Source organism: Gymnoscopelus braueri, assembly GCF_963280865.1.
Source record: "Gymnoscopelus braueri genome assembly, chromosome: 16".
In the NCBI taxonomy this organism is placed as follows: domain Eukaryota; kingdom Metazoa; phylum Chordata; class Actinopteri; order Myctophiformes; family Myctophidae; genus Gymnoscopelus; species Gymnoscopelus braueri.
In genome coordinates this window covers 24,665,930-24,691,585 of record NC_137616.1, presented here as the reverse complement: position 1 = coordinate 24,691,585, position 25,656 = coordinate 24,665,930, and the positions used below count along the sequence as shown (strand labels likewise).

The following is a 25,656-nucleotide window of genomic DNA, read 5'->3' as shown; positions in this document are numbered from 1 at the left end:
GACACACACTGGTTTGCGACACACTGATACGCTATTCATGACTTCATCGTGTCAGGACTTGTTGCAAACCCTTGCCCTATCAGATTGACTAATAGGTCAGTAATCAGTGGGCGAAGATATTTTATGGTGCTACAGAGTATTACTACATTATTATGTACAGTAAAGGTTATTGGGATAAGAGCACTTGCTTTTGGTAAGTAGGCCCCAGTCTGTTTGTTGTTTATAGGCTATTGGGTACTGTATCAGTTTTGGAAGACATGAGTTATAATTGGAAAGCTCTCAATCCATTGTTTCTGGGAAAATATACAGTAAGTCTTTATGCTTAAATGTCTATAAATAAAACCAATTAAATGGTAAATTATGCAATTACAGTATACGTATAGCGTCTTTATCCGAAGTGCTTTGCAATGTGCATTACATTCACCCATTCACACACAGACGGCGGAGGGAACCATACAAGCCACCCATCTGCTCTTCGGGAACAGTCAGGGCTTATGTTTCTTGTTCAAGGATACTTCGACATGAAGCCAGGCGGGGCTAGGGATCGATCTGATTGCAAGATGGCCAAATGAAATACCACATTATATAAAAACAAATGTTTAGCTGTCATATACTGTTAGCTCTTAGGTCAATAGCAAAGTCGATCAGTTTGAAAGTGGCTTATCTCTCACAAAACAAGGTCAGTCAGTAGATAGATGATAGTGGCTGCATATTCAATCATCTAAATGTTTTAATCTTCATCTTTATTTTATTTCTTTCCCAGGAATGTATTGTGCTTTTACCAGAAGTGTTGGTGGCTCATCATCATTTTCATACATGTAATACCATTTAACACAAGACTATTTCAAAATATATATGAAGGCTGCTGTTTTAAATGATGCATGAATCAAAACTGAACTCATACAATAAATGCAGTCTATCGCATTTCTTTTTATAACATAATCTGTCTATCTTTTTATACATTGTCTGTCTGTCTGTCTGTCTGTCTGTCTGTCTGTCTTTCCTGGGCATAACTTGGGCGCCGCCGTCTGACCGTTTGACTTCATACTTGGCCTGTGTTGCAGATGACCCCCGAGGATGTGTAGTGATTAACAGCAATTATGTCATTAAGTAAGATTAATCAAGTAGAATGAGGGTGAAATTATATATATATATATATATATTTTTTTAAGTTGCTCCAATAAATAATATGCAGAATATGTTGTCTCAGAGTATTTTGTCATAGTATAATCTTGCACACCGTTTGGCTATTTTGATTCACTGAATGATTTGTCGCTCAATCAATGTCTAACAAAATAAACTCAAGAACCATATATTTTCTTTTTTTTAAGAAAAAAGAAATTGATTATTGCCACGAATTAGCAAACACACTTGATTATAATAATAATAATCATTATTATTATTATTAGTAAAATATTATTATTTAGAGTGCAGCAAAATCCTCTTTGAATCTGTATTTAACTCTGTGAATGAAATATGGACTCACACGATCATTTTTACACCCTCAGAGTTAAATGAACTCTCTGGATGTTACTGTGTATGTTTGAATCTTGCATAAGATGCATGATTTTATCAGTTGGCAGTTTGCATGAATGTGAAACTCTCAGGCCTTTTGACCTCAAACCCACTGAACTGTCTGTCATCCCTGGCACCACTGTCATTCAACAAAACAGGGAGGGAATTAATAGCTCAGGAATAACCAAGAATAGCTCAAAGAGGGCTCCGGGGACCCCCAGGCATCCTTGAAGGGGTTCCAGGCAGTCCCCAGCAAAATGAGTTAATAGCCTCACAATCAGTATAACCACTTTAATCCTATTTTATAATTAGGAAACACAAAAATAGACAATATACAGGCTCACAACGTGTCGCATCGCATCTGCTATTTTTTTAAAAATATTTATATATATATTTAAAGCAAATCTTCTATTCTGGGGGTCCCTGGCACAAAATATTTTCAGATGTTGGTCCTCGGCCAAATACATTTCATTTTGTGGTCCTTGACATGAAAATGTTTCAGATACCTACATATGTGACTATCGCCAGGATAATATTTAGTAATCAATCAAGTATATATTGTTCTTGCTAAATGAAATCTTTTTTTAATATTAAAACATCACATGTACACTATCAACAATTAAACTAGTGTGATACCTGTCAGCTTGATTAATAGAGATGATATGATTGATTGAATGTTAAAGTAGGAGCATTCAAAGGTCAGCTGATAACATAGTCGATGCCTGCAGAGCATGACTATTGACTACATGACCATACTTTGGAAAGATAGACAGTTAGATGCCTGGACTGGAAATCGTCTCTAATAATATTACTATATACTGTATACTTATTTGCACAATAATCTGAAAACAATGATTGTTTTCAGATTATTATCATGACCGATTATTGTGCAAATAAATTAACCCACATAAACCCAATTTTATACTTAGTCCGATGATGTCATATGAAAATAGCCGGTCTATGTGAAGCACTGTGACTGTGAACTTGTATACAAGCTTTTTTTTAAAGAGCATTTTGTGAAAATTTGTAAAAATACAAATAAAAAACCTGTGAAGATTTTCACCTATACAATACCCAAAATAGGAACACCATAGGCCTAAAGTTCTGCACACTTGCAAAGGCTTCTCTTGATGGGCTTCTCAAATGATTGAGGTTATCATGAGACATCTCAGATGTGATATGAAACGAAACTGCTCCATGCTTACATAATGACTTCATCTTCTCTTTTTTCTGCTATGCGACAACTGAATTCCCCTGGCGGGATCAATAACGGTCTATCTACTGTATCTATTGCAGCTGATAAAACGGTTGGCCTTTTACCCTTTCGCCTTGTTGATGAAGTAAGAGTGCCTTAAAAGCTCCACTGGGGGAGACTAGACATATCTGTCTCGTCTCCTGTGTGGAGCATGCACTTCACACTCTTATGGGCCTCATTATGTCATGTGTCCTTCTGGCAATAATGCCTGGATAAAAAGGACAATAAGTTATACGTTATCCACATCCCACAGCAATTGTCACATTGTCATGACAAAAGTAAATATTGAAAGAATAAACAAATAATGCTTGACAGTTTTAACTTTTCTCATAAAGTGGGAGATGTTTTGATCACATTATTGAATTTTGATGATCAAATGTTAATTAGCTACACCAAAATGTTGCATGATTTCCACATGCATAATAAGCTACACCAAAATGTTGCATGATTTCCACATGCATACTGTAATAAGCTACACCAAAATGTTGCATGATTTCCACATGCATAATAGCAAAGTCCCTGCATGCTGGATTTCTACTGTATAGTCTCAAATCTTTCGTTGCTTTTGCTTGCCAAAGTAGATGATAAATTAGGCAATGGAATAATTCTATATACGTATGTTTATGTTTATGGCAGATAGTAAAGATGGCTTCCCACAATTCTGTTGCTTACAGTACAGTAGATGTTGCTCAAAGTTGATGTTGTGTTGTGTTGTGGTGTGTTGTGGTACATTTATTTAAAGAAAATGCATTGCACTGAGCAGTACATTTGTACACCAGGTATCATTGTTAAACCTTTATCCTTTTGTAACCCTTTCTTTCAATGTCACTCCTTCCACCCACACACAATTTATCGTTTGCTCTATAGGTTCCATGAGATCAATGACCATTCTGCGAGAGTGTACAGATATTGATCTAATTTGAACCTTGGACAAGTGCCATGGGGCTTAGGATAGGATGATCCCAAGTTGACACCCAGCCACATGTACACAGTAAAGTCCTTAATGTTAACCACTTAAGCTATATTTTCTAATTTGTTGTATGCTGTGAAAATAGCTGGTCAACAAGCTCAGATTGCGTCGCATCATGACAGTCTGTGAACATGTAGATGCTATTTTTGAAAAGTAAATTTCCTTTCATATACTCTCTGAGGTAAATGAACACTGATGATTTTACTGATTTGTTCATAATATGAACAAATCAGTAAAATAATCAGAGTTCTCTAAACTGATTCAGTATATTATACTGAATCAGTATAATGCGCATATATGGGACTGACCGACTTGCTGCGCATCGACGAGTCGTTTGGATAGGTGGTTGTCCAGAATCGCCGATCCGTCCGATATGCCCATATATAGGCATATGGAGATCCAGTTGTCCAGAGCCACCAATCAACCAATATGCCCATATCCATATATGGGCATTTACTGATGACATATACGGAGATCTCCATATATGGGCATATAAGGGACACAGGCAGACAGATACAGAGATATTCATATATGACAACCGGTACGAGGGGTATTGCATCGTTCCTGAGTAGATCGTGCCCCAGTCTAGTGTAGTCTAACTACTGCATGATTAAATACTACATTTTGTTTCATCACACAACCTTTTTGCTACACACAAACGTTCTTTCTTTCTCATCGAAAGGGCCACTCAACAAAGTACAGTATACTGTGCATTCCAAAGTTTCAGCTATAAATGTCAAAAATGGTAATTCAATTCAGAATGTAACCACTGCCAGACAAGGCTTCAAGACCCCTTTGGACTGTTGCTGTGCACATGCTTGTTTGCAAGTGCTATGCAGTAAGCACAATATGGAGTGCTAATCTAGACGGTATCACCACTGTCTAGATTAGCTTTTGAGTTCAGGGCACTGATGGTGGTAATGTATATCGCTACAGGAGTTGATGTTAGGTCATTATTACACAACATGAACTATATAACAGCTTAACTATAGGTAACTAGAAAAAGTGCTCCTCGGAGCACAGGTCTCCGCCAGGTCAGGTAGGTTAGTGTGGGCCAGCAAGGTTCGGAATTCGCCAATCAGGCTGGAATGTGAAAAATCGGACGGATCACTTGACTTCAGAGATAATATGTACCGATTTGCGTGATGTTTGGACAACATTTGTAGGAGTAATATGATTTTTTTTGTTGCACAAATCGGCCTCCTATAATAAGGGCAATGTAGAAAGGGTGGTATTTGTTCCTCAACGTAGTGTAAATGTGCGTGCAAAGTTTCACCGCAATCGGATGCTGCGTTCATGATTTGCGGCATTTTGTTCCAAACGGGCCACTCATGCAAACTTAAGATGTCAATCTTAGCCAATCAGGATGGAATATGAAAAATCAAACAGATCCTTCTTGGTCACATGACTATAGAGATCATGTGTACCGATTTGCGTGAAATTTGGATACAATCTGAAGGAGTAATATCCAAAAATATGTTTTACATAAGTCGGCCTCCTGGTGGCGCTATAAAAGGCAGATGTGAAAAATGCAGGGCAAAGCTTTTTCCTTGGCCTCTAGGGAGTGCACATACATACAAGTTTTACACAGATCGGTGCAGTTATAGGTAAAAACACGAATCGGCCTGCTATTTCACGGAAATTGCATGCTGTGTTCATGATTTGAGGCATTTTGTGCAAAACGGAGCACTCGTGCAAACTTTGGAAGCCATTCATAGCCAATCAGGATGGAATAGGAAAGACCTGTGTACCGATTTGCGTGACGTTTGGATAAAATCTGTGGGAGTACTATCAAAAAATGTGTTTTGCAAAAAGCGGCCTCCTGCTGGCGCTATAACAGGCCCATGTGAAACATTTGGGGCAGAGGTTCTGAATTGGCATCCAGGGAGTTTGTGTGCACAGTTTCGCTGCGATCAAGCCAACGGTGCCGGAGATTAGCTGATCACAGACGGACACACACACGGACACGCGGACGGACGGACAGGGTGCAAAACATACTCTCTCGCCATGCCTTTCGGCCTGGCGGAGACAATAATTGGGGTGTTAGATTATCTCTGAGTGTAAAGAAATAGGTTCAATGTTATAAAAAAAAACAAGTAAATAACTATAACTGCTCTTTAGTGATGAAAAATGTCTTTCCTCAAAATCGTATACGTGAGTGAATACATGACATTATGAGGTTTAGAATAAAACACAGCAATCAAATAAAAATAAATAACTGACTTAGTCACTGAAAGGTCACCAATTTTATTTATGTATTGACTTGAAGTACCTGCCACAATCTGGATTACAGATCCCAAAATCTGTAGTGAAAATATAACCATGTGAATCTGACTTGATACAGTAGATCACAGTTATAACCTTGTGACCTTTGTCTAAGCTTTGCCACTGCAACAGCAAAATCAACACAGTTTCACAAAAGTGAAAAGAATATCAGCATAATTATGAAACCTTTTATTGTCCACAATATTAAATGTGCCTTTGGTTTCACCATAAAAAGACACAATAATTATACATACATGCAGTACACATACACACATACATAGATGGATGCATACTATACATGCAGCAATGGTAGGCTACATCAAATGTAAGAAAATTATATATATTTTCTTTTACCATTATATACGCTATAATGTTATGTTATACGATATAGGTCTAAATAAAATAAAAATGTAAATTCTGACCATAACTGACCCCAGATGAAAAATTTAGTCTATGCCTCAATTTAAAAACATACATACTTATTTACTTACTACTTAATTACTATTTTTGTAGGGTTTATTTAAACATAGCTATACAATGTTGGATTGTTTGCTGGGCAGGGTGAAAGAAGGAAACATCTTAAGTGCCAGCAGCTGACAGCTTTATCATAATTTTTTACATCCAAAAGGACTTTGTCTTTGGAGCAGGCCTTGATCACTCAGCACTCATTAGGAACCATGCATATGATTGACCTGGTTTAAACTGGAGTTGCTGATAATATTTCTCCATTGGTTGTAAAATTACAAAGTACAACACCCCAGAATGAGAATATTAAAATATGACACCCTCTTCAACAAAAGGACAACTCTCTGGAACTGTGAGAAGTAAATGAACAGCTGTTCATCTGGCATCAATTGTAATTGGTGATCATGTAAAATACAAGCAACATGTTTTTTAATGTAATATGTAAAATAGGCTGCCGGCATTATATAGAGTACAGATATATATATTACTCTAATTATTATCATATCAAAATCTCAACAAAGGGGCCTTTATATAGGGCGTATCACATATATAACTTAAAATTAAAGTTCGCTAATGGGGGACTCAAACAGTCGTTGGTGAAATATTGCGAGCGGTGTTTGAAAAAATATTTGAATTATGTATTTTTGATCTTCAAACCCAGTGCACACATTTCCCCTTAATTTTACCTCAATTAAGGGAAGAAACCTGTGGCCTTATTGTATGTTGCACAGCATTGGCCAGTTTAGTACATATGTATGTGGGTCTGTGTAGCCTTTCTAAACCCTTTCCCTTTGGCCCTCCACTTGGGAGGGTAGAGTGGACTTTGAGACTTTAAAGTACTGCCTGTGCCTTCCAGTCCCTTCCAGGCCCACATGGGAGTATAAAAGTCCCATACGAAGACCAAAGGCCTCAGTCTCGTCGGAGTACTCCCCAACCACGTAGGAGAGAGCTTCAAAGAACCCATCATGGGTGACTCAAAGCTCTGCCTGTTCTTGCTCCTAAGCACTTTTGCTTTTGCTTGTGAGTACATTTTTCAAATTTTGCTGCTGAGTTTATTTTGGTTATTTGTGTGTTCGTTTAACCTAACAGTAGTGAGGTTATTGATTGAGGAATATTATATTTAAAGGTGTATTAACTGACGTTTCTTTTTGTAAAAAATAAGTGTTATAAGTAGCTCTTTATTCTGATAGTAATACTTTCTATAGATATTTTGTTTGGTATCAGGGGTCTCCTTGTCTCTCTAACTCTTTAGTAAACAGAAAAATGCATTTTCAGGCTCGGATACCAATTTAATCTAATCAGGAGAGAGAACTCATACAGTTTACACAGAATAAACAAGTGAAATGGGAAGATATGACACAAAGACATGAGCAGGCCAAATTGGAATTGGAACAATATAGCATTGAAGCTGATAAATGGGTACGCTACTCTCACCTTATTGGATGCATTTTCTGTTTATTAAAGAGCTGGAGAGATGGGGAGACCCCTGTTACTGAACAAACCCACTATAGAAATGACTGCTATCAGAATATACTGTAAAGCTTTAACTTTTTAACAATAAACTTTTTTGTTTTAACCAAAAGATAACACTTACAACCAGTGATGGAAGAAGTACTCACATGTTTTACTTAAGTAAAAGTATCAATACTGCAATACTCTGTTACAAGTAGAAGTCCCGTATTAAAAAAATACTTTTTATGTACAAAAGTATCAGTATCAAAATATACTTAAAGTACCAAAAGTAAAAGTATTCATTGTGCAGTTCAAAATGTATTACAAATATTTTGAAAATAGACGATTTACAAGCTCACAATGCGTCGCATCGCAACGCATTGGGAGCTTGTAGATCTGCTATTTTCAAATGGCCGAAATATAGTATATACAGTATAGGGCTGAAATGGTTAGTGTGTTTTGTAAAAATAATCAAAATCTACAAATTAACTAGTAACTAAAGTTTTCATATAAATGTAGTGGAGTAAAAGTACAACATTTTCCTCTCAGATGTAGTGGGGTAGAAGTAAAGGTATTGAAAATTGGAAATACTGAATATAGTAAAAATGTTACTTAAGTACAGTACTTGAGTACCTGTACTTAGTTACTTTACACCACTGCTTACAACTGTAAATACATTCCAAACTACTTTGTAGTCTTGAACAATAGTTTTAAAAGTTGCAGATTGACATTTCTTTGTCAAATGACATGTTGACTGAAATGTTATCAAATATTAGAAGTGAGACGAAATGTCAGTTTGAAAATATTAGAATAAAAGGTTATTAAATGCCAGTTCATTTGAATTTTGTTTCCTGGATAGTACTGAATACGTTAATTTTTTTTCACAGTTGCGCAAGACGAAGAAGAGCCAACATGTTTGTGTAAGTTACAAGTCAATATTTACTTATGCATCACATGCTGTTATTGAACAAAGCAATGTCCTATTCCTTGTCAAAAAGAGAAGAAAAAATACATTGCAATTTTATTATAGTAGACTTTTATAAGATGAGCTTCTGGCTTTGTGGTCCTATAATTTATGGGACAGATTTGATCAGGACATAAACATTTGCGTTCTGTCACTTACTGGTGTTTTTCTATTCTAGTGGCAAAAAGGTACAAGCCCCTACACAAGTATGAATACCTATATGAAGCTGAGTCCTTGAACGCCATCAACGGCGCCTCAACGATGACAAATGGACCCAAGGGCTCTTGCAAGGTACAAGCCAAGATATTTCAACACCATCTTTAGCTGCATGATCAACATTTAGGGCTGTCACGAACGATCAAGACATTTTAGTTGATGATTAATCGTCATTCAAATAATTGTGATTAATGATTTGGTAGTGTTTTTGGCATTGAACATACAGTACAGTATAAGTCTATAAGAATGCCTTTTAGGCTTTGTAAACAAAATTTTCACAGGGCATATACAAACAACTTAAGTATATTATTAAAGAAATATACAAAGAAATGATTTACAGAGACCAGTGCCAATAATCAAAAATGAAAACGTAATATGGCCAAAACAGGCCATATCCTTAATAATTTTATACTTTAACAAATGTTCCAAAATAGCGAAAACAGCTGATCTATAAGCTCACAATACGTTGCATTGCAACCTGTTGTGAGCTTGTAGATCAGCTATTTTTGCTATTTCTGAAATGATCATAGTCACTAAATGCCCAAAATATAAAAGAGTGTGGACACACTCACATGTGGAATTAGTGATGGAAATATGACGATTATATTTATTTCATCCAGCTGTTTTTACACTGATGAATGGAAACAATTCTAACAATATGCAAAAATAATTGAAGTTAGCACAAATTATTGTGCAAGGCCATTGTTATGTAATAATTGTGACAGGCACATCTACGTTCCTTTTCTAACATTTTGAAGCAGGACATAAACATTTGCGTTCTGTCTTACAGGTCGAGATTGAAGTGCCTCAAGCTTGCAGCTTTGTCATCCGCACCCGGGAATGTACCCTGAGCGAGGTGGACAGCAACTTTGAGGAGGACACCCCTGTCTTTAGACCTGCATCTGGCTCTGAGGCCTTTGCTGTTGAAATGGAGAAGTAAGTTGAACTGTCAGAATCATTTAAATCAATCCATCTCAATATTATGCGATTTACATTGCAAGGCTCATAAATGAATCTTCATAACACTGAGAGGAAAAAACACTTTTTAGCATTTTGTATTTGGTAACTTGAACTCTATGCTGCTTTCCTTAGATATCCTCTGAAGGTTGTGGTTGAGGGTGAGTATGATGTCAAACTGTACCCTGAGGACGGTGAGACGATGACCATCCTGAACATCAAGAGAGGTATCATCTCTGCCCTGGCTGTGCCTCTGTTGGAGGAGGAGAAGAACAAGAACATGGTACATTAAACTGCTCTTTAATTTACCTTCACTGCAGACATCCACATGTGTAATTTTGTATTTAACTGATGAAAATGTTAATTAGAGGAATTTGAGGAAAAAGATAGACTTATAGACTTATGATGAATATGAATAGTGATTTCTCTTCCATTTCAGCCCACCATCCATGGCAAATGCAGGACCTCCTACTCTGTCGATGCAAGGGAGGACATTGCTACTGACGTCAGCCTCACCAGGGATCTGTCCAAATGTGACAAGTTTGTCCCCATGAGAGACCACACCAGCCCCCTGGCTCTGATCTCTGGCATGGTAAGACATCCAGATGATAATGTCAAATAATGCCAAATAATCGTGTAGTAACAAACAAATAACAAACAATTGTCTCCTTGCAGCACTACCCTCTTGCCCAGCTGGTCAGGAGCTCCCAGACCTGCAACTACAAGTTTGACAATGAGAACATGCACATGACCTCTGGTGCCTGCACTGAGAACCACATCCTCGTTCCTTTCTCTCACAAGTAAGTAAAAACTATCTTGTAATATCTTTGATTCTATGAAGACAGTATGGATATCCATCTATTATGTCTTAACCAAATGTTGTCTGCCCATAGGGGTCAGTATGGCGTTACCAATGTTGGCAAGCAGTCTCTGACTTTGCTGGAGGTTTCTGCCGTCAACGACAGAGTCTTTGACTTTGGTAAGGAGCTCTTTGTATTTGTCATTTTCTTCTGAACATGTTTTTTGGGCGGTGAAACCGCCCCTATAAGTGAGGTTTGGATATTTGTACAACAAATCCTGCGCTGTGATTGGCGGGATACCCCGCCTAACCCTGCACCGTGATTGGCCAATCACAGTCTATTCAGGACTGTGATTGGCCAGTGTCACATGACACATGTGCATAGCCCTATATAAGAAACCATAACTTTAAAATAAACATAGGTTTGTTTTTTTTAAGTTATGGTTTCTTCCATCATAAAGAGTGTTTCAATAAATGTATTTATTTTTTGTACATGATTGGTTGACTCCATTCAGTATTGTGATTAGCTAGCAAGACACCGCCCACTTCACACAGGGTGTGATTTTTATATTGTCATTGACAATACCATTTTAACTGTTTACTCTCTGCTTATTATAGATGAAGCTCATGTCAAGGGTCTGAACATGGAGACTCCTGCTGATAAGAATGTTATCCAGGATAAGGATGCTGGTCTGGCTCTCCTGGGAGAACTGGCTAATCTGCCTGAGAACGAGGGCGAGAGGAGGGCCCACCTCTTCCAGAAGCTGGTGAACATGGTCCGTGGAATGAAGTCAGAGATTCTGAGCTCTGCCGTTGTTGAGGCTCTTGAGGTGTCCCCTGCCCTGACCTACCAGGTCCTGGCCCAGTGCGGTACCCCTGAGTGCAGCAGTGCCATAATGCAGATCCTGAGGACCTTTGACAGTTCCTCTCTTGAAGTTGACGCCACTGTCTTTGCTTTGGGACTGGTGTCCAACCCCTCTCCCCTCCTGATCAAAGACATTCTGGAGATGGCTCAGTACAAGCCCAGCAAGCCCATCATGTATGCCCTCAGCAATATTGTCAAGAGGTGAGCAAACTTTATTCCTCCTTGTGGAGCCTTTGTGTGAGTGAACCACATCTACCCTATTTTGAATCATACATTTCTACAAAAAGGCGAGAATAATAAAAACACAATTGCAATCTGACCTTTATTCTTTATATGGTATTTCATTCTATTTTATTTACCTTAAATGCCTTTATATGCCTCACATAAATCGCTCATGAAATTAACTATACCAATACATTTCCTTTGCCCTAAAAGGTTCTACAAGGCTGAAGGTGAACTTATCCCTGAGATTTACAACGTTGCAGAGTTCATGGCTACCCAGCTGGGTGACTGCAGTGGAGACAAGGACACCACTTTCATGACTTTGAGGGTGAGTATGTTATTCTGAAATCTTGGAAATCGAAGAATTTTCAAGGTGGGAAAGAAGTCAAATTATTATCTTCTCTGCTGTGACATTAGGTTATTGGAAACATGGCTGCAGCCATGGGCGCTGCCAGCCCTGCCCTGAAGAGTGCAGTGATCCAGTGTGTGAACCACCCTGCTGCATCCCCCACTGTTCAGCAAGCTGCCATCCAGGCCTTCAGGCTGACCCCTGTCCCAGAGGAGGCAAGTCAAACTGCTTTTATTGTTACTTTACTTTAAGATAAATTATGCAGAAAGTGATTGCTTTGTTTGTCTTTTTCTTAATGATGGATGTATTTCTCTGTTACAGGGCAGAGAGGTTCTCATGCAGGTCCTTCTGGACAGTGCCAGCCCCCTGCAGAAGCGCGTTGCTGCCTACCTGGTGCTGATGAAAGACCCCCAGCCAAGTGAACTCGCCCAGCTGGCTGCTGCCCTGCCTAATGAACCTGACCAGCAAGCCAAGAGCTTTGTCATCTCCCACATTACCAACATCTTGTCTTCAACTGAGCCAGAGACCCAAGAGTAAGTGAAGAATGTGAAAGTGACATAAATTACAGGTTGAGATTATAAGTAATATGGTGAATACGCATAACTCTTAATTGTATTTTCTTGTAATAACTATCTGTGTTTCTTCATACAGGCTCAGAGAGAAGATTCTCAATGCCCTGCAGGGTAATGAGATCGGAACTGTCATGGACCCCATTAAGTTCTCCCGCAACTACAAGATGGGATCCGTGGAGGGCAACATGATCTTTGAAGGTACCAGCTACCTGCCCAAGGAGGCCATGCTTGAGATGACCCTGAAGGCTTTCGGCTATGACATCGACATGATGGAGGTAAAGCCATTTTCTTTTGTCAGACAACAGATTTGTAAGTGTTTTTCGTATAGATAACAACAATTTCAATTTACCCCATTACCATTAAGATCGGCATGGAGGGGAAAGGACTTGAGCCAACTGTTGAAGCCCTGTTTGGAGAGAACGGATTCTTCCCTGACACCACTCTGAGGACAATGTACTTCATCTCCGACAACATGCCAACCGGGTTCAGTGACATCCTGAAGAACATGCTGCCAACTCTGAGGAATGATAGGAAGAAGAGAGAGGTATTCAATGATACATTTTGTTGTGCTTTTGTTAATAATTTGAAAATGCTTCTTATGGTGTTAATTTGAGAATTATGTAGAATATTTTATTAAGACTAGTGTGGTTATCAAACAGGCTTCACAGAGCCTGCTGAAGGAAATTGGACGTAACTTCAATAAACTGTTGAGAGATCTAACGGCCCAAGAGTCTCCTGAGGCAATGGTTTACCTGAGACTGCTAGGTAACGAGCTTGGATACCTCAGGACCAATGACATGGAGGAGATGGCCTACTCTGCTGCCATGATGATTGACGGCATGCTCAAAATGTTCCCCATGGACGTAAGTAGACGAATCACTGCTTACTCACACATTTCACTAGTAGACAACATTATCTAATCGTTGTGAAAATAAAATGTGTAGCATTTGTATCACTTGTATCACTTGTGCATACTTATGTGTATCTTCCATCTATCTCAGGTTATGAAGGGATTGATGACTAAAGCTGACAACAAAATCTTCGCCCACTACATCTTCATGGACAATGAGTTCTTCCTGCCCACTGCTACTGGTGTGCCTCTGAGGATTGCCCTGTCTGGTACCTTCACTCCTGGTATCAAGGGTGGACTCAACATTGCTCGTGACATGGTAAAATCTTCTTCCAATTTTCACAAAGATGCGAAATTATGAAATGTGCCATTCCTTATGGTATCTCTCTCTTATCTCATCCACTGTTTCCCCATAGAGCGAGATTGCCTTCATGCCCTCTGCTGGCATCGAGTTTGTGACTCAGATCGGCTCTTTCATTCCCGAATACGTCAACTCTGGACTGGAGATGCACACCAACCTCTTCCATGAGAGTGGACTGAGCGCCAAGATCTCCATGGGAAGCGATCACATCAAGCTCACCATCCCTGCACCTAAGAACCCCACCAAGCTCATCAGCATTACGTAAGCTCAGGAGCACTTCTCATATATATATCTAATGGATTGAATATCTGTAATGGCATTTATCTTACTTATCCTCCATCTCACTTGCAGCAATAACCTAGTGGCAGTGATTGGCACGGAGACGTTTACCATCCCCCCTAGAGTTCAGGACAAGGTTGATAACAATGAGTGTACTCCCTTCTTCACTGGAATGACCTACTGCACTTCCCTGATGTACACTGATGCTTACAATGAGGAGACAGTCCCCTACTTCCCCTTCACTGGAGACAGCAAGTAAGTGCCAAACCTTCTAAACCAGTGGCTCTCAAGTGGGATCCGGGATCCCCAAGGGGTCCTTGAGGGGGTTCCAGGGGCGTCCCCAGCAAAATGATTGATAGTTAAGAACCAAATGAACCCTTAAGTGTACAAATGGAACTGGTCCATTTGGTTTCATTTGTACATTGTGAGAGTTAAGTTTGGATTTTACAGTGTAAATCGGGGTCCCAGCGGAAAAATAAATCGGATTAAATGGGGGTCCATGGCCTAACGCATATCAAATTGGGGGGCCTTGAAATGAAAAAGAGTCACTGTTATAAACCAGACACCTTTGAAACTTGAACTAGTAAGGGTATTAAAATGCAATTAAAAACATGAATTGAATTAAATTGATTAAAATGAATTGGTTTACCAGGTTTATTGTGGAGCTCCGCCCCACTGGTGAAGTCACTGAGTATACTGCCGCTATTGCCTATGAACTTCTCAAGGAGGGTGAAGAGGGCCGTCAGAAGGTTGACTCTGTGAAGATGATCCTGAGTGCTGAAGGTAAGCCAGGTTATGATACACATTTTAAGGAACATTTAAACTATCATAATACTATCATAATATTTTTTACTAATTAAGCTCTATTTTATACTGTCGCACAGCAAAAGTAGTTGATCTACAAGCTCACAACGATGATATGTGTTGTGAGCTTCTAGTTTGGCTGTTTTAGCTATTTTTGAAAGTCGGAACAGTTTTGCCTATAATGACATGGCCAAAATAGTTAGCAGTTACCAGTTAGAAAGTGGTTAAATTAGCTGTTATACCATCAAAAACAGAATGGATCTTGTGGGAGACTTTAAGTTGTATTTGTTATAACAACAGGGGAGGACCTGAGGGCTGAGGCCGTGGCGACTGTGAAGTACAACAGGAAGAAGCACGTCCTCACTACTGACCTCCAGATCCCTGACTTTGACGTGGATGCTGGATTCAGGCTGGGTGTCGTCGATGGCAACACCAAGGGCAAGGGAACTCACTCCATCTCCCTTGACCTGATCAACAAGAACGTCCCTCAGCTCTCCCTGGTTGGCCGTGCCAAGTAAGAAATCAAACAAATCACATCCACAAGAAATCAAAATAAGTACTACCATCTACCTCATTCAAGAAAAAGTAAGAAAAGTGTAAGAAAGTACATAAAGAAATGTCCATTTTATATGCACTAATCGCTTTCCTCCTCACAGGGTGGCTGCTATGCAGGATGCTATGCTGCAGCTCCAGCTTCTTGTCCCCTTCTTCGACCTTGATTCGTCCGTCACAGCCAACCTAAAGCATGGCGAGGACTTGGAAGTTGAGCTTGAGAGTAACATCAAACTCCCAGTGATCACCTCTGAACATAAAATCGCACTGAAATATGGTAATGGTAACATACTAATAATTTACTCTTTTCACAGTTAAAACATTTGTGGCTTGTCATGTAACCACTTAAACACAATATACTTCATTGTATGTCAAATAGCGGAAATAGCTGATCTACAAGCTCACAACGCATACAGACTCACGTTATGAGTTTGTAGATTGCAATGCAACGTGTTGTGAGATTGTAGATTGGCTATTTTTGCAGAATGTTCGCCTATTATGACTATATGACTATTATGACTGAATAGGGATGCTAGGGTTATGCCACGTTTTGCTCTGATGAGCTTTTTCAGATAACGTTTATGAAATCAATTTGTCAGCCATTCCTTTCTCTACAAATTGCTCACTCCACTGCACCTCAAATGAAATATCTTTCATCTTTTTATTATAGATGGCAGCAAGATAGAGGCAGAGGTTAAGTCTGACACAGACTCTAAGATCTTGGAATATCTTCCTCAACGCGAAATGATTGAAAAATATGGCAATGATCTTCTTGACATGCAAGTGGGAGAGACTGACATGAAAGTCCGTCACATACTCACCAAATCCGTGGAGGTATGTAATTTAAAAAAAAAACGTCATCATCTAAATCAACAGATTCCCCTTTGGAGTATGCAGAAAATATAAACAATGTATTTGTTCCTCAGGCCGCAAATAACTACATGGAGAAGTATGCAGCTGATATTCCTTACATTCAGAACTTCAGAGTACCTGATATGCCTGAGATTTCACTGCCAGAGAAACTGTTCCTGAATGCGTAAGTTTACTACAGGAGCTATCAATAAATAATTTGAGGAATTTTCTTTTCACATTAAAAGGAAATAATTAAGGCAATTTCCATTTTCTTTTCTTCAGTGAAGCAAAGGTGGTCTACTACTTCAACGATGAGCGCTTCACCATTGTTGTCCCTATCCCAATGGGAGGAAAGTCAACAGAGGAGCTAAACTTCCCACCTGCCTTGACCACCCCACACGTGCTTCTGCCTGGGTTTGGACTAGAGATTGTCTCCATGGAGATCCCCATCCCTGAGCTTTTTGTTCCTGAGAGCATGACTCTATCTGTGCCTTTCTTTGGCAAAGCTGAGGTTTCAGCTGAGGTGAAGTGTAATCTCTATGACTTGGAGATCTCAGCAGCAGCCGGAAAAGATGTTGTGGAGACACCTAGCTACTCAGCCAAGTTCGATATGACTGGAACATCCCCATTGGATATCCTTTCCTTCAAGATTGAAGGTATATTGTTGAGCATAAAAAAAACTTGAATATGTAGTTGTTTGATTTGATTTTACTAGTAGAATGTTAATGTAGCAGTTATTTGCTGATCAAATGAGCATTTCTCACATAAAGATGTTGGAATATAGAATTACATGTGACCAAGTAATGAGCATTGACCAAGTAAAGAGGACTGGATAATTCTATGTGTGCATTACTTTAAGTTACTATCAATTAAGTTTTATTCCTTTATTTTCACACAGGCTCTGGATTGCTGGCCAGCTCTGATTCTGTTAAGGCAGAGTTGAAAAGCTCCTTGGTCCATAAGTTCCTTGAAGCCAATGTTAACATCATTGAAGATGTAACCATCACAGACAAAATAAGTGTAAAATCTAGCAGCAAGATTGAAGCAACAAGTCCCCTTGGACTCAATATTGCACTTCAGCACACTGGCATGGTTGACTTCAAATTTGAGGAAATCTCTGTTGACAGCAATCTTGAGGGAACAGTCAAAGCAGGGCCCATTTATGGCAACACCATCTGTACCCAGTCTTTTGCCATTTTCCCATTCAGACCAGAAGCAAAGATTGATTCTTCTCTAAAGATTGACTCCACCATTCTTCAGGCTGAAAACACAATTGCAGCCACATTTGCCAATGGTGAGCTCAGTGTTGTGTCAAACACTAATGCTTTTGAGGACATCCTGACCCAAGCTGCAGAGCTTTCCTTCAAGGAAAACAAACTGGCCCTGAAATGCGATACCAGTAGCATACTTATCCTTGGTATGAAGGTCCGTAACCTGGCTGAGGCCTCTGCTGGTGCCGGTGAAGTCATCATCAAGATGGAAACCAATGCTGAGCACTCTGAAAACCGCATCTACTCCTTGCTTACTGCCAATCTTGATGTCAATGGCCTGGCTCTAAACAGTGATGCCACTGTGAAATTCCTTGAGAACGAGGCTGTTCACAAAGCTACTCTGACAATGAACAAGGATGGTTTGGCCACAAGTGGATCAACCACCCTACAGAGCCCCCTGAACGTGCAGAACACCTTCAGTGCTGAACTTGATGCATCCAAGGCTATGCTGTCCATTAACAACAAGGCTGCACTGCTTGACATCAAGGTTGATAATGCCAACACTCTGACCATCACTCTCTCTAGCCTTGACTTCAACACTAAGGCTGAGGCCATCGTCAGTGAGTATGCTACTTATACTCATGATATCACCATTGACCTGAAGCCCTACACCGCTTCTGCAAATGTGAATAACAACCTGAAACTGCTGGCAGCCGACATCATCAATGAGGCTCAGTTAAAGGCAGAGCTTTACAAGATGGACCTGACTGGCAGCCTGAAAGCCACCTATGGTGAAGAGGAGATTAAGCACACTTATGAGGTGAATTATGCTGACATGACTGCCAATGCTAAGTGCAGCACTACTGGAAAGGTCTTTGGAACCCACATGAGCCAGAACACTGAGCTTGAAGTTGTTGGTCTTGCTGCCAGAATCACCAATGATGCCCGCTTCAACTCTCAGCCCATGCGCTATGATCACGCCATCCGTTCTAGTATCATTCCTTTTGACTTCAACCTTGATGCCATGTTCAATGCTGATGGTGACCTGACCCTGTATGGAAAGCAGAGCGGCCAGCTCTATGGCAAATTCCTTCTTAGGGCACAGCCCCTGGCTCTTGCCACCTCACATGAATGCAGAGCCTCTGTGACCCAGCAGCTGAACAATGGATTGTCCCTTGAGACCACTGTTGACAACAAGATGGACACTGTTCTGTCTGTCGTGGAACAAAAGATTAGTCTTAGGATGAAGTCGAAAATGAATGACCATACCTTCAATCAGGACATGAGTGCTTACAATACCGCTGAGAAAATGGGAATGGAGGTTTCAAGCACCATCTTCACAAATATGCTCAACATTGACTCACCAGATAATCAGGAATTCACAATTGCTAGCTTCCTAAAGTATGATAAGAACACAAACAGTCGCATTATTCAGCTCCCTCTATTTGAAACTGTGCCCGCCCTCCTGGAAAGCATTAAGGTCGCTATTGTGAACATTGCAGAGGTCCTGCAGAACTACATTAATGATGACCAAGTTAGGGCTAGGCTCGAGGCACTTCCACAGCAACTTAATGACTTTATTGTTCAACTCAATATTGAAGACAAAGCCAGTCAGCTGAAGCAATACCTAACTGACTTTACCCAAGAATTTGCTATCACTGCTGAAGAACTGGAAGCCTATCTGTTGAAAGTGAAAGTTGCTGTTGAGAAACTGCTGGAAGATATCACTATTTGCATCCAAGGCTATGTTGATATGATGAGGGATATGATTGCTGATGGCACCCTGTCTGAAACTGTTACTCAGAAGATCTCTGAAGTCCTCAATGCCATCAATGAGGATTATAATATCAAGAACATAATTGTTTCAGTGATTGATACCATAAGAGACCTGATCAAGAAGATTGACCTGGAAAGCCTAAAGGGCAGCAGCATTGCTTTTCTACATGATATTGATGCCAACTTGCCAGCTAAAGTTGAGATGGTTTTGAATTACTTGAGCAAGCTCATTGAGAGCTTTGACTTGTCCGAATTTGTTGAAAACTTGAAGAGCTACATTTCATCAATGAACTTGGAAGCTTACATTAAGGAACTCATGGCTCAGATTCCCACAGACTTTGTCAGCAAATCCATTGAGTTTGTTCAGGACATTATCCTGGATTTCGACATCCTTGAAAAGTTTAACGCATTCAGTGCTAAACTGAGAGAATTGTTGGCGAAGTTTGAGGTTGATAGAAAAATTGAGGTCATTCTGGAGAGCCTTCTGGAACTAATCAAACAGTTCAAAATTGATGACACCATCCAAGCTGTAGCCAACAGACTGAAGGAAATTGACATCCCTGCCAAGGTTATGCAAGTCATGGAAGGAACTGTCAGCTACTTGAAAACAATTGAGATTAAGCAGATGATTGAGGATCTGAGTGTGTATATTGACACTATTGTCCAGAGCCTGAAGTCATTTGATTATAACGCCTTAGTGGATCAGGCCAATCAAATTATTGCAGAGAACACTGTCTCTGTGAATGAGCTGATCAGAGCACTTGAAATCCCTCAGAAACTTGAGGCCACAAGAGATTTTGTCAATTTTATTTTCTCATCTTTTAAGAGCTTCTTCGACCAACTAAGAGAAATCAAAGTTGTAGAGATGATCAACACGGTAAAGGAAATTGTTGACCATACCATACTTAATGACCTGAAGGTATTCGTTGAAAATCTGAAAGTTACTGAAATTGATGTCAAAGCTGCGATTGCCCCATATCTGCAAGTGGCAAGCAAATATTACACCAAGCTGGTGACCGTCATCACAGATATGTTCACCAATGTGGTTGAAGTAATCCAGAAGGTGGTTCCTGAACAAAAGATCATTGAAGAGATTAAGCAGATCCTTGAGGGGCTCATCGCTGGACTGAAGACAGCGGAGCTGGACATTCCATCATTCACCTTCCCTCTCACTGATTTGGTCATACCTTCAATGAAGATCAGTATGGACAGCCTTCAGGAGTTTGAAATCCCAACACAACTGGATATTCCTGAGTTTGCCATTTTGGGCTTCCACACTGTGCCAGCCTTCACCATCTCCTTTGATGACATTAAGCAGAGAATCGTTGAATTAATTGATTTCATTGTCAACTTTGAGATCCAGATGCTTGACATCGAGGCTTTCTTTGGAGACCTTACGTTGAACCTTCCTCCTATGCCTGAGATAACCTTCCCGGAGTTTGCCCTTTCAGATATCTCCCTCCCTGCCTTCCCCCAGGTCCCTCTTGAGAAGCTTGTTGAGACACTCCAGATACCTGATTTTAAGCTGCCAACTATCCCTACTGAAATTATGATCCCCAGTTTTGGCAAGCTGTATGGTGAGATCAAACTAATCACTCCCATCTATACCATCAAGACAACTGCTGAGTTCCAAAACTCTACGGAAAATGAAATGACACCTCAATTCACTGGATTCCTGACTTCAAGGACCACATCTCCTACTTTTGAGATGCTTACATACAATCTGGATGCTACAGCTCGCGTTGCGATCCCCAAGATGAACCGTGTTGTCTTTGCAGAGACCATGAAGTTTAATAATCCTGCTATTGGAGTTGAACATCAAGCATCTTTAACCTTCTATGGTCAAGCAGCCCAGGCCCAAGCCAAGACTACAATGAAAGTCACCACTGAACCTTACACTGCTGATATTGCGAACACAGCATTTATTGCTGTTGGGGGTGGAATGACTTCCTCTCTGGAAACAACTTACAATCACAGAGTAAACCTCCCTATCATCAGTTTCACTAGTGATGCCACTCTATCCCAGAAAGCTGTTGTTCGCCAGGATGGCCTTACCCTCACCGTAACAGCTGACAATGTAGGTAAAGTCAAATTCAATGATGATGAGGCCAATCACAAGAGCAACTTGCTTTTCACCCTCAATCCCAGCGAGGCTAAGCTGACTTTCACAGGTGACACAGACTCTGCAATTGTGAACATGAAACAGCAAATGACTGCTGAATCTGCCTTATTTAGTTACGTCAAGTTCAATGCCCGCTGTGACTCAGAGGGCCCCGCAATTAAGAACAGTGTTATTGTAGCGTCAGGACAGGCTAACCTTTATGATATGAAGCTTGAGTTGAAGGTAAACCATGACACAGAGCTGGTTGGTACAGTCAGTGGAGACCTGTCCAATGTGGTCAATGTTGTTATTCGACCCACTGAGGTTGTCTTTGACTTCCAGAACAAGGGAAACACCAGAATGAATGTCTTTGAATCCCTGACCGCTAAGATTGATCTCCAGAATGATTACTCTGTCATCTTCAAGCCTGACACCCAACACATCAACACAGTGGTTCTGGCACGTCTCAATCAGTACAAGGTCTCCTACAACTTCACCATTGACAACAATGAGAATGAAGCTGGTATCATTGTCGCTGTAGATGGTGAGGCTAATCTTGACTTCCTGACTAGCCCCATTAGCATCCCTGAGTTTGACTTGCCTTTTGTTGACTTCCGCACCCCAGCCATCAGTGATCTGAACTTATATGAGACCTTCAGGTTGGAGCAGATTCTGAAGACCCCTGAGCAGAATGTTGATGTAGATGCCAAGATTGTTTACCAGAAGAACAAAGGTGCCCCCCTTGTTGATGTGATGGGTCTGATCCAGATTCCCTCTGTGGGTAACCTGATCACAGAGCTGTCCTTTAAGTCTGCCATTATCAACCTGAATCTTAATGCTGGACTGTACAATGAGGATGATCTTGTGTTCCGTCTGGGAGCAACCACAGCCTCTGTGTTTGAGAGCCTGAAGACTAAGCTTGATGGCACCACCAGCCTGACCACCAAAAGAGGAATCAAGCTGGCCAACTCCTTGTCCCTTGAGAACCCCCATATTGAGGGTACCCATGACAGCACCATTAGTCTGAGTACTGAGACTTACGAAGCTGCCGTCTCTGTAGCTACTGTTGCCAAGATTGCCCTGCCCATCCTCAACCTGGAAGCCAACCAGAACCTGGCTGTAGACACCAAGACCAAGGCAAATGCTGTCTCTACCTTGAAGCTGAAGGGTAATTTCAATGTGCCCATCATTAAGGCTGTTGGAGAGGCAGAGGCAGAACATAGCCTGAAGTTGGAGGGAACATTTGAATATGCTTCTATGGAGACAACCACCAAAGCAAACATTGAAGGCACAGTGCTTGAGCAATATGCTCTTTTGGGAATTTTGGACAATGAGGCTACTCTGTACCTCAATGTTGATGGCCTACGTACCACATCCAAAGTAAATGCTGATGCCAAACTCACCAATGGGGAAACCAAGGTCCTTAGCATGGATGTTAATGAGAACCTGGCTGTTGAGGCCTCTCTCAGTCGTGTGTATGCAGTGTTGAAGTTTGCCTGTAACAACGAAGCAAATGTGATGACCTTTAATACCAAGGGAAGCCATGTTGCCCAGGCAACTCTAGATCTTGCCCCAATGTCTTCCTTGACTGCTGATATTGAGATCAATATGTCTCAGCCAAGCGACCTCGGTGACCTCAACCTCTTTAACAAGGCTATTGTTGAATTGACAGTACCAAAGCAGAAGATCTCTGTCAATGTCAAAGTTGTCACTCCAGTGTACACCACTGACATGGTAGTTGAAGTGGAGGGAGAAGCCCCTGTCTTCAAGGTCATTCTTAAGTCATCTGCTACCTCTGCAATTGTCTTCCTGGAGTATGACTTGGATGGTGAGTTTAGCATCTCCCAGAAATATACTGTATGAACATTTTTGAGCATTGTTTTACAGAATGATTACATAATGACATAAATATTCTCTCAATAGCTTCTACCAATGCAAACTTTGAGAATGATGCTCTAAACATGATCAGCAAGGCTGTCCTGACTCACACTGACCTGACCTTGGACATCCACCACATTATTTCCCAGGCTTTAAGGTAACATATCTTGTACACCATGTTTCACATGCAATTTTTCACAATATATATTGTTGAGGCTTTAATGTAACTGTTCCTCATGTTTATATTTAAGGAGGAAACGTCAGGCTGATGACAGGTAAATATTGAATATATTTGATTTAAAAAAAAATCCTCCCATCATATTGAACAGGTTAAGAATTAATTTACAGTGATTGTTCATCTACAATTTAATTACTTTCCAGCATCTCTCGTCACACCCTCAATGTGGACATCATCAGCCCTACTTTCACTGATGTGAACTTCCGCTATGCTGCTCGCGGAGATGGAATCAGTGCATCTATCTCCACCCCATCAACTGGCTTCCTAGGTCTCCAGTTCCAGGCCAGGGTCCCATCTCAGATGAATGCTAGGCTCTATAGCCGTTATGTTGTGAGTATTGTTGGTGTTTCTGAATTAACATGGTGCCTCCATAGGACGAGTAAATGCAAATGTCTAGAATCTAAATACATTTATTTTTCCTCTGTCCAATAGTCTGCCCCTGAGGAGGATGTTGATATTCTAGTCATCAGAGCTTCTGCTAAGGACACCGATAAGATGAACCTTCAGATTGCCTACAACATGGAAGCACCCAGAGATATGCTCCTTGGACTCAAGGAGAGACTCCCTTCCATTACCTCCACACTGACCATGTTTGCTGACAAGTACCTGATGACATCCCTTGTGGAGGATCTGAAGAGTGCACTCGTGAAATTTGTCGATGAGGCCTACAATGCTCCCATGCTCTTTGACGAGCAAATGGGCCAGCTCTCAATCCTTTTCAGAAACACAGTTGTCCAGTACCACAAGCTTGTCCAGGTCTTCCTGGATGCCGCGGTCAAGTTCCTGAGGGAGACCCAGTTCAAACTGCCTGGCTCTGACGAGATGACCACTATCCCTGAGGTCCTCAAGAAGCTGACCAGCAGCATCGGTGCTATGCTTGAGAAGGCCCTTGAGATTATCTGTGAGAGCGCAGAGGTCTATGGTAACTTTATACTTGACCAATTGAGCAGTGTTAGAATCACTATGCCAGTCGGTGATGGAATTACTGTACGTCACATGTATGATGACTTGAAGGTAACTTTGAAGAACATCTATGATGAAGCTGTGGACCTTGTGCAAAAGATGGAGAGCATTGACATGATGCTAGAGAAGCTGGGTGAGACCCTGAAGGCCATTGTTGAGAAATCACAGGAATTTGTTGACTCTCTTGACTTTACCTACTTGGACGCAGTGCTCGTCAATATCAATGTCCTCTGTAGCAACGTTTTCACTTCCATTGAGAATGTCTTAAATGAGATCCCTACACTAAATATGGAGCTGCTGCAGAATGCTGCCGGGTACCTTATGGACATGGTCATCACTGCGATGAACCAGTTCAACACCACTGTTTCTGATTTTCTGCAGCAGGCTTCTGAGGAGGTCCAAGAGTACATGAAAGTTAGCACAGGAAAGCTTGAGATCAACCTTCCCTTCCCCTTCCAGCAGTGAGGCTTTCACAGACTGAAACCCAAGTCTATATGAAACACTACCATCTGATCTGTCTAAAAAACAGCATAGGAAGAAACATGGATGTTTAGTGTTTTAGAATATATTTATAGCTGTCTGTTTAACACAAAGACCTTGTTAAATAGATGTTGTTTTATTATTTGAATGTAAATTACGTATTGTTTACCAACATTGAAATGGAAATGTATTGATTCTCATGCCCTTTTGTTTTTGACTCAGTATTTACTGTAAAGAGAGAAGAGTATCAATAAAGACCAGTTATGCAAAGCTGTTTCATTGAAATGTCTTGTTTATTATATCAGGATACAAATGTAGTTGTATTTCACATCATGATTAAGATACATTATATATATATATATATATATATATATATATATATATATATATATATATATATATATATATATATATATATACTGTATATAAAAATAAATGTCTTATT

General features: G+C 40.4%; 1 protein-coding gene across 1 annotated transcript; it reads left to right on the top strand.

Moving 5' to 3' along the window:
* Window positions 1–7,420: 7,420 nt before the first annotated feature.
* On the top strand, window positions 7,421–25,196 carry LOC308102897 (apolipoprotein B-100-like; the record flags this gene model as incomplete). Its single annotated transcript, XM_080452750.1, has 29 exons — window positions 7,421–7,490; window positions 8,810–8,842; window positions 9,065–9,177; window positions 9,893–10,038; window positions 10,195–10,342; window positions 10,499–10,651; window positions 10,735–10,859; window positions 10,953–11,038; window positions 11,477–11,924; window positions 12,159–12,273; window positions 12,363–12,509; window positions 12,616–12,827; window positions 12,946–13,141; window positions 13,231–13,410; window positions 13,526–13,729; window positions 13,868–14,035; window positions 14,133–14,338; window positions 14,429–14,611; window positions 15,009–15,139; window positions 15,461–15,674; window positions 15,817–15,995; window positions 16,383–16,546; window positions 16,639–16,748; window positions 16,847–17,220; window positions 17,463–23,480; window positions 23,576–23,687; window positions 23,782–23,805; window positions 23,912–24,098; window positions 24,201–25,196. The coding sequence occupies exons 1-29, from the start codon at window positions 7,436–7,438 to the stop codon at window positions 25,194–25,196; spliced, it is 11,427 nt and encodes a 3,808-aa protein (XP_080308876.1). The 5' UTR covers window positions 7,421–7,435.
* Between the last annotated feature and the right edge of the window lie 460 nt (window positions 25,197–25,656).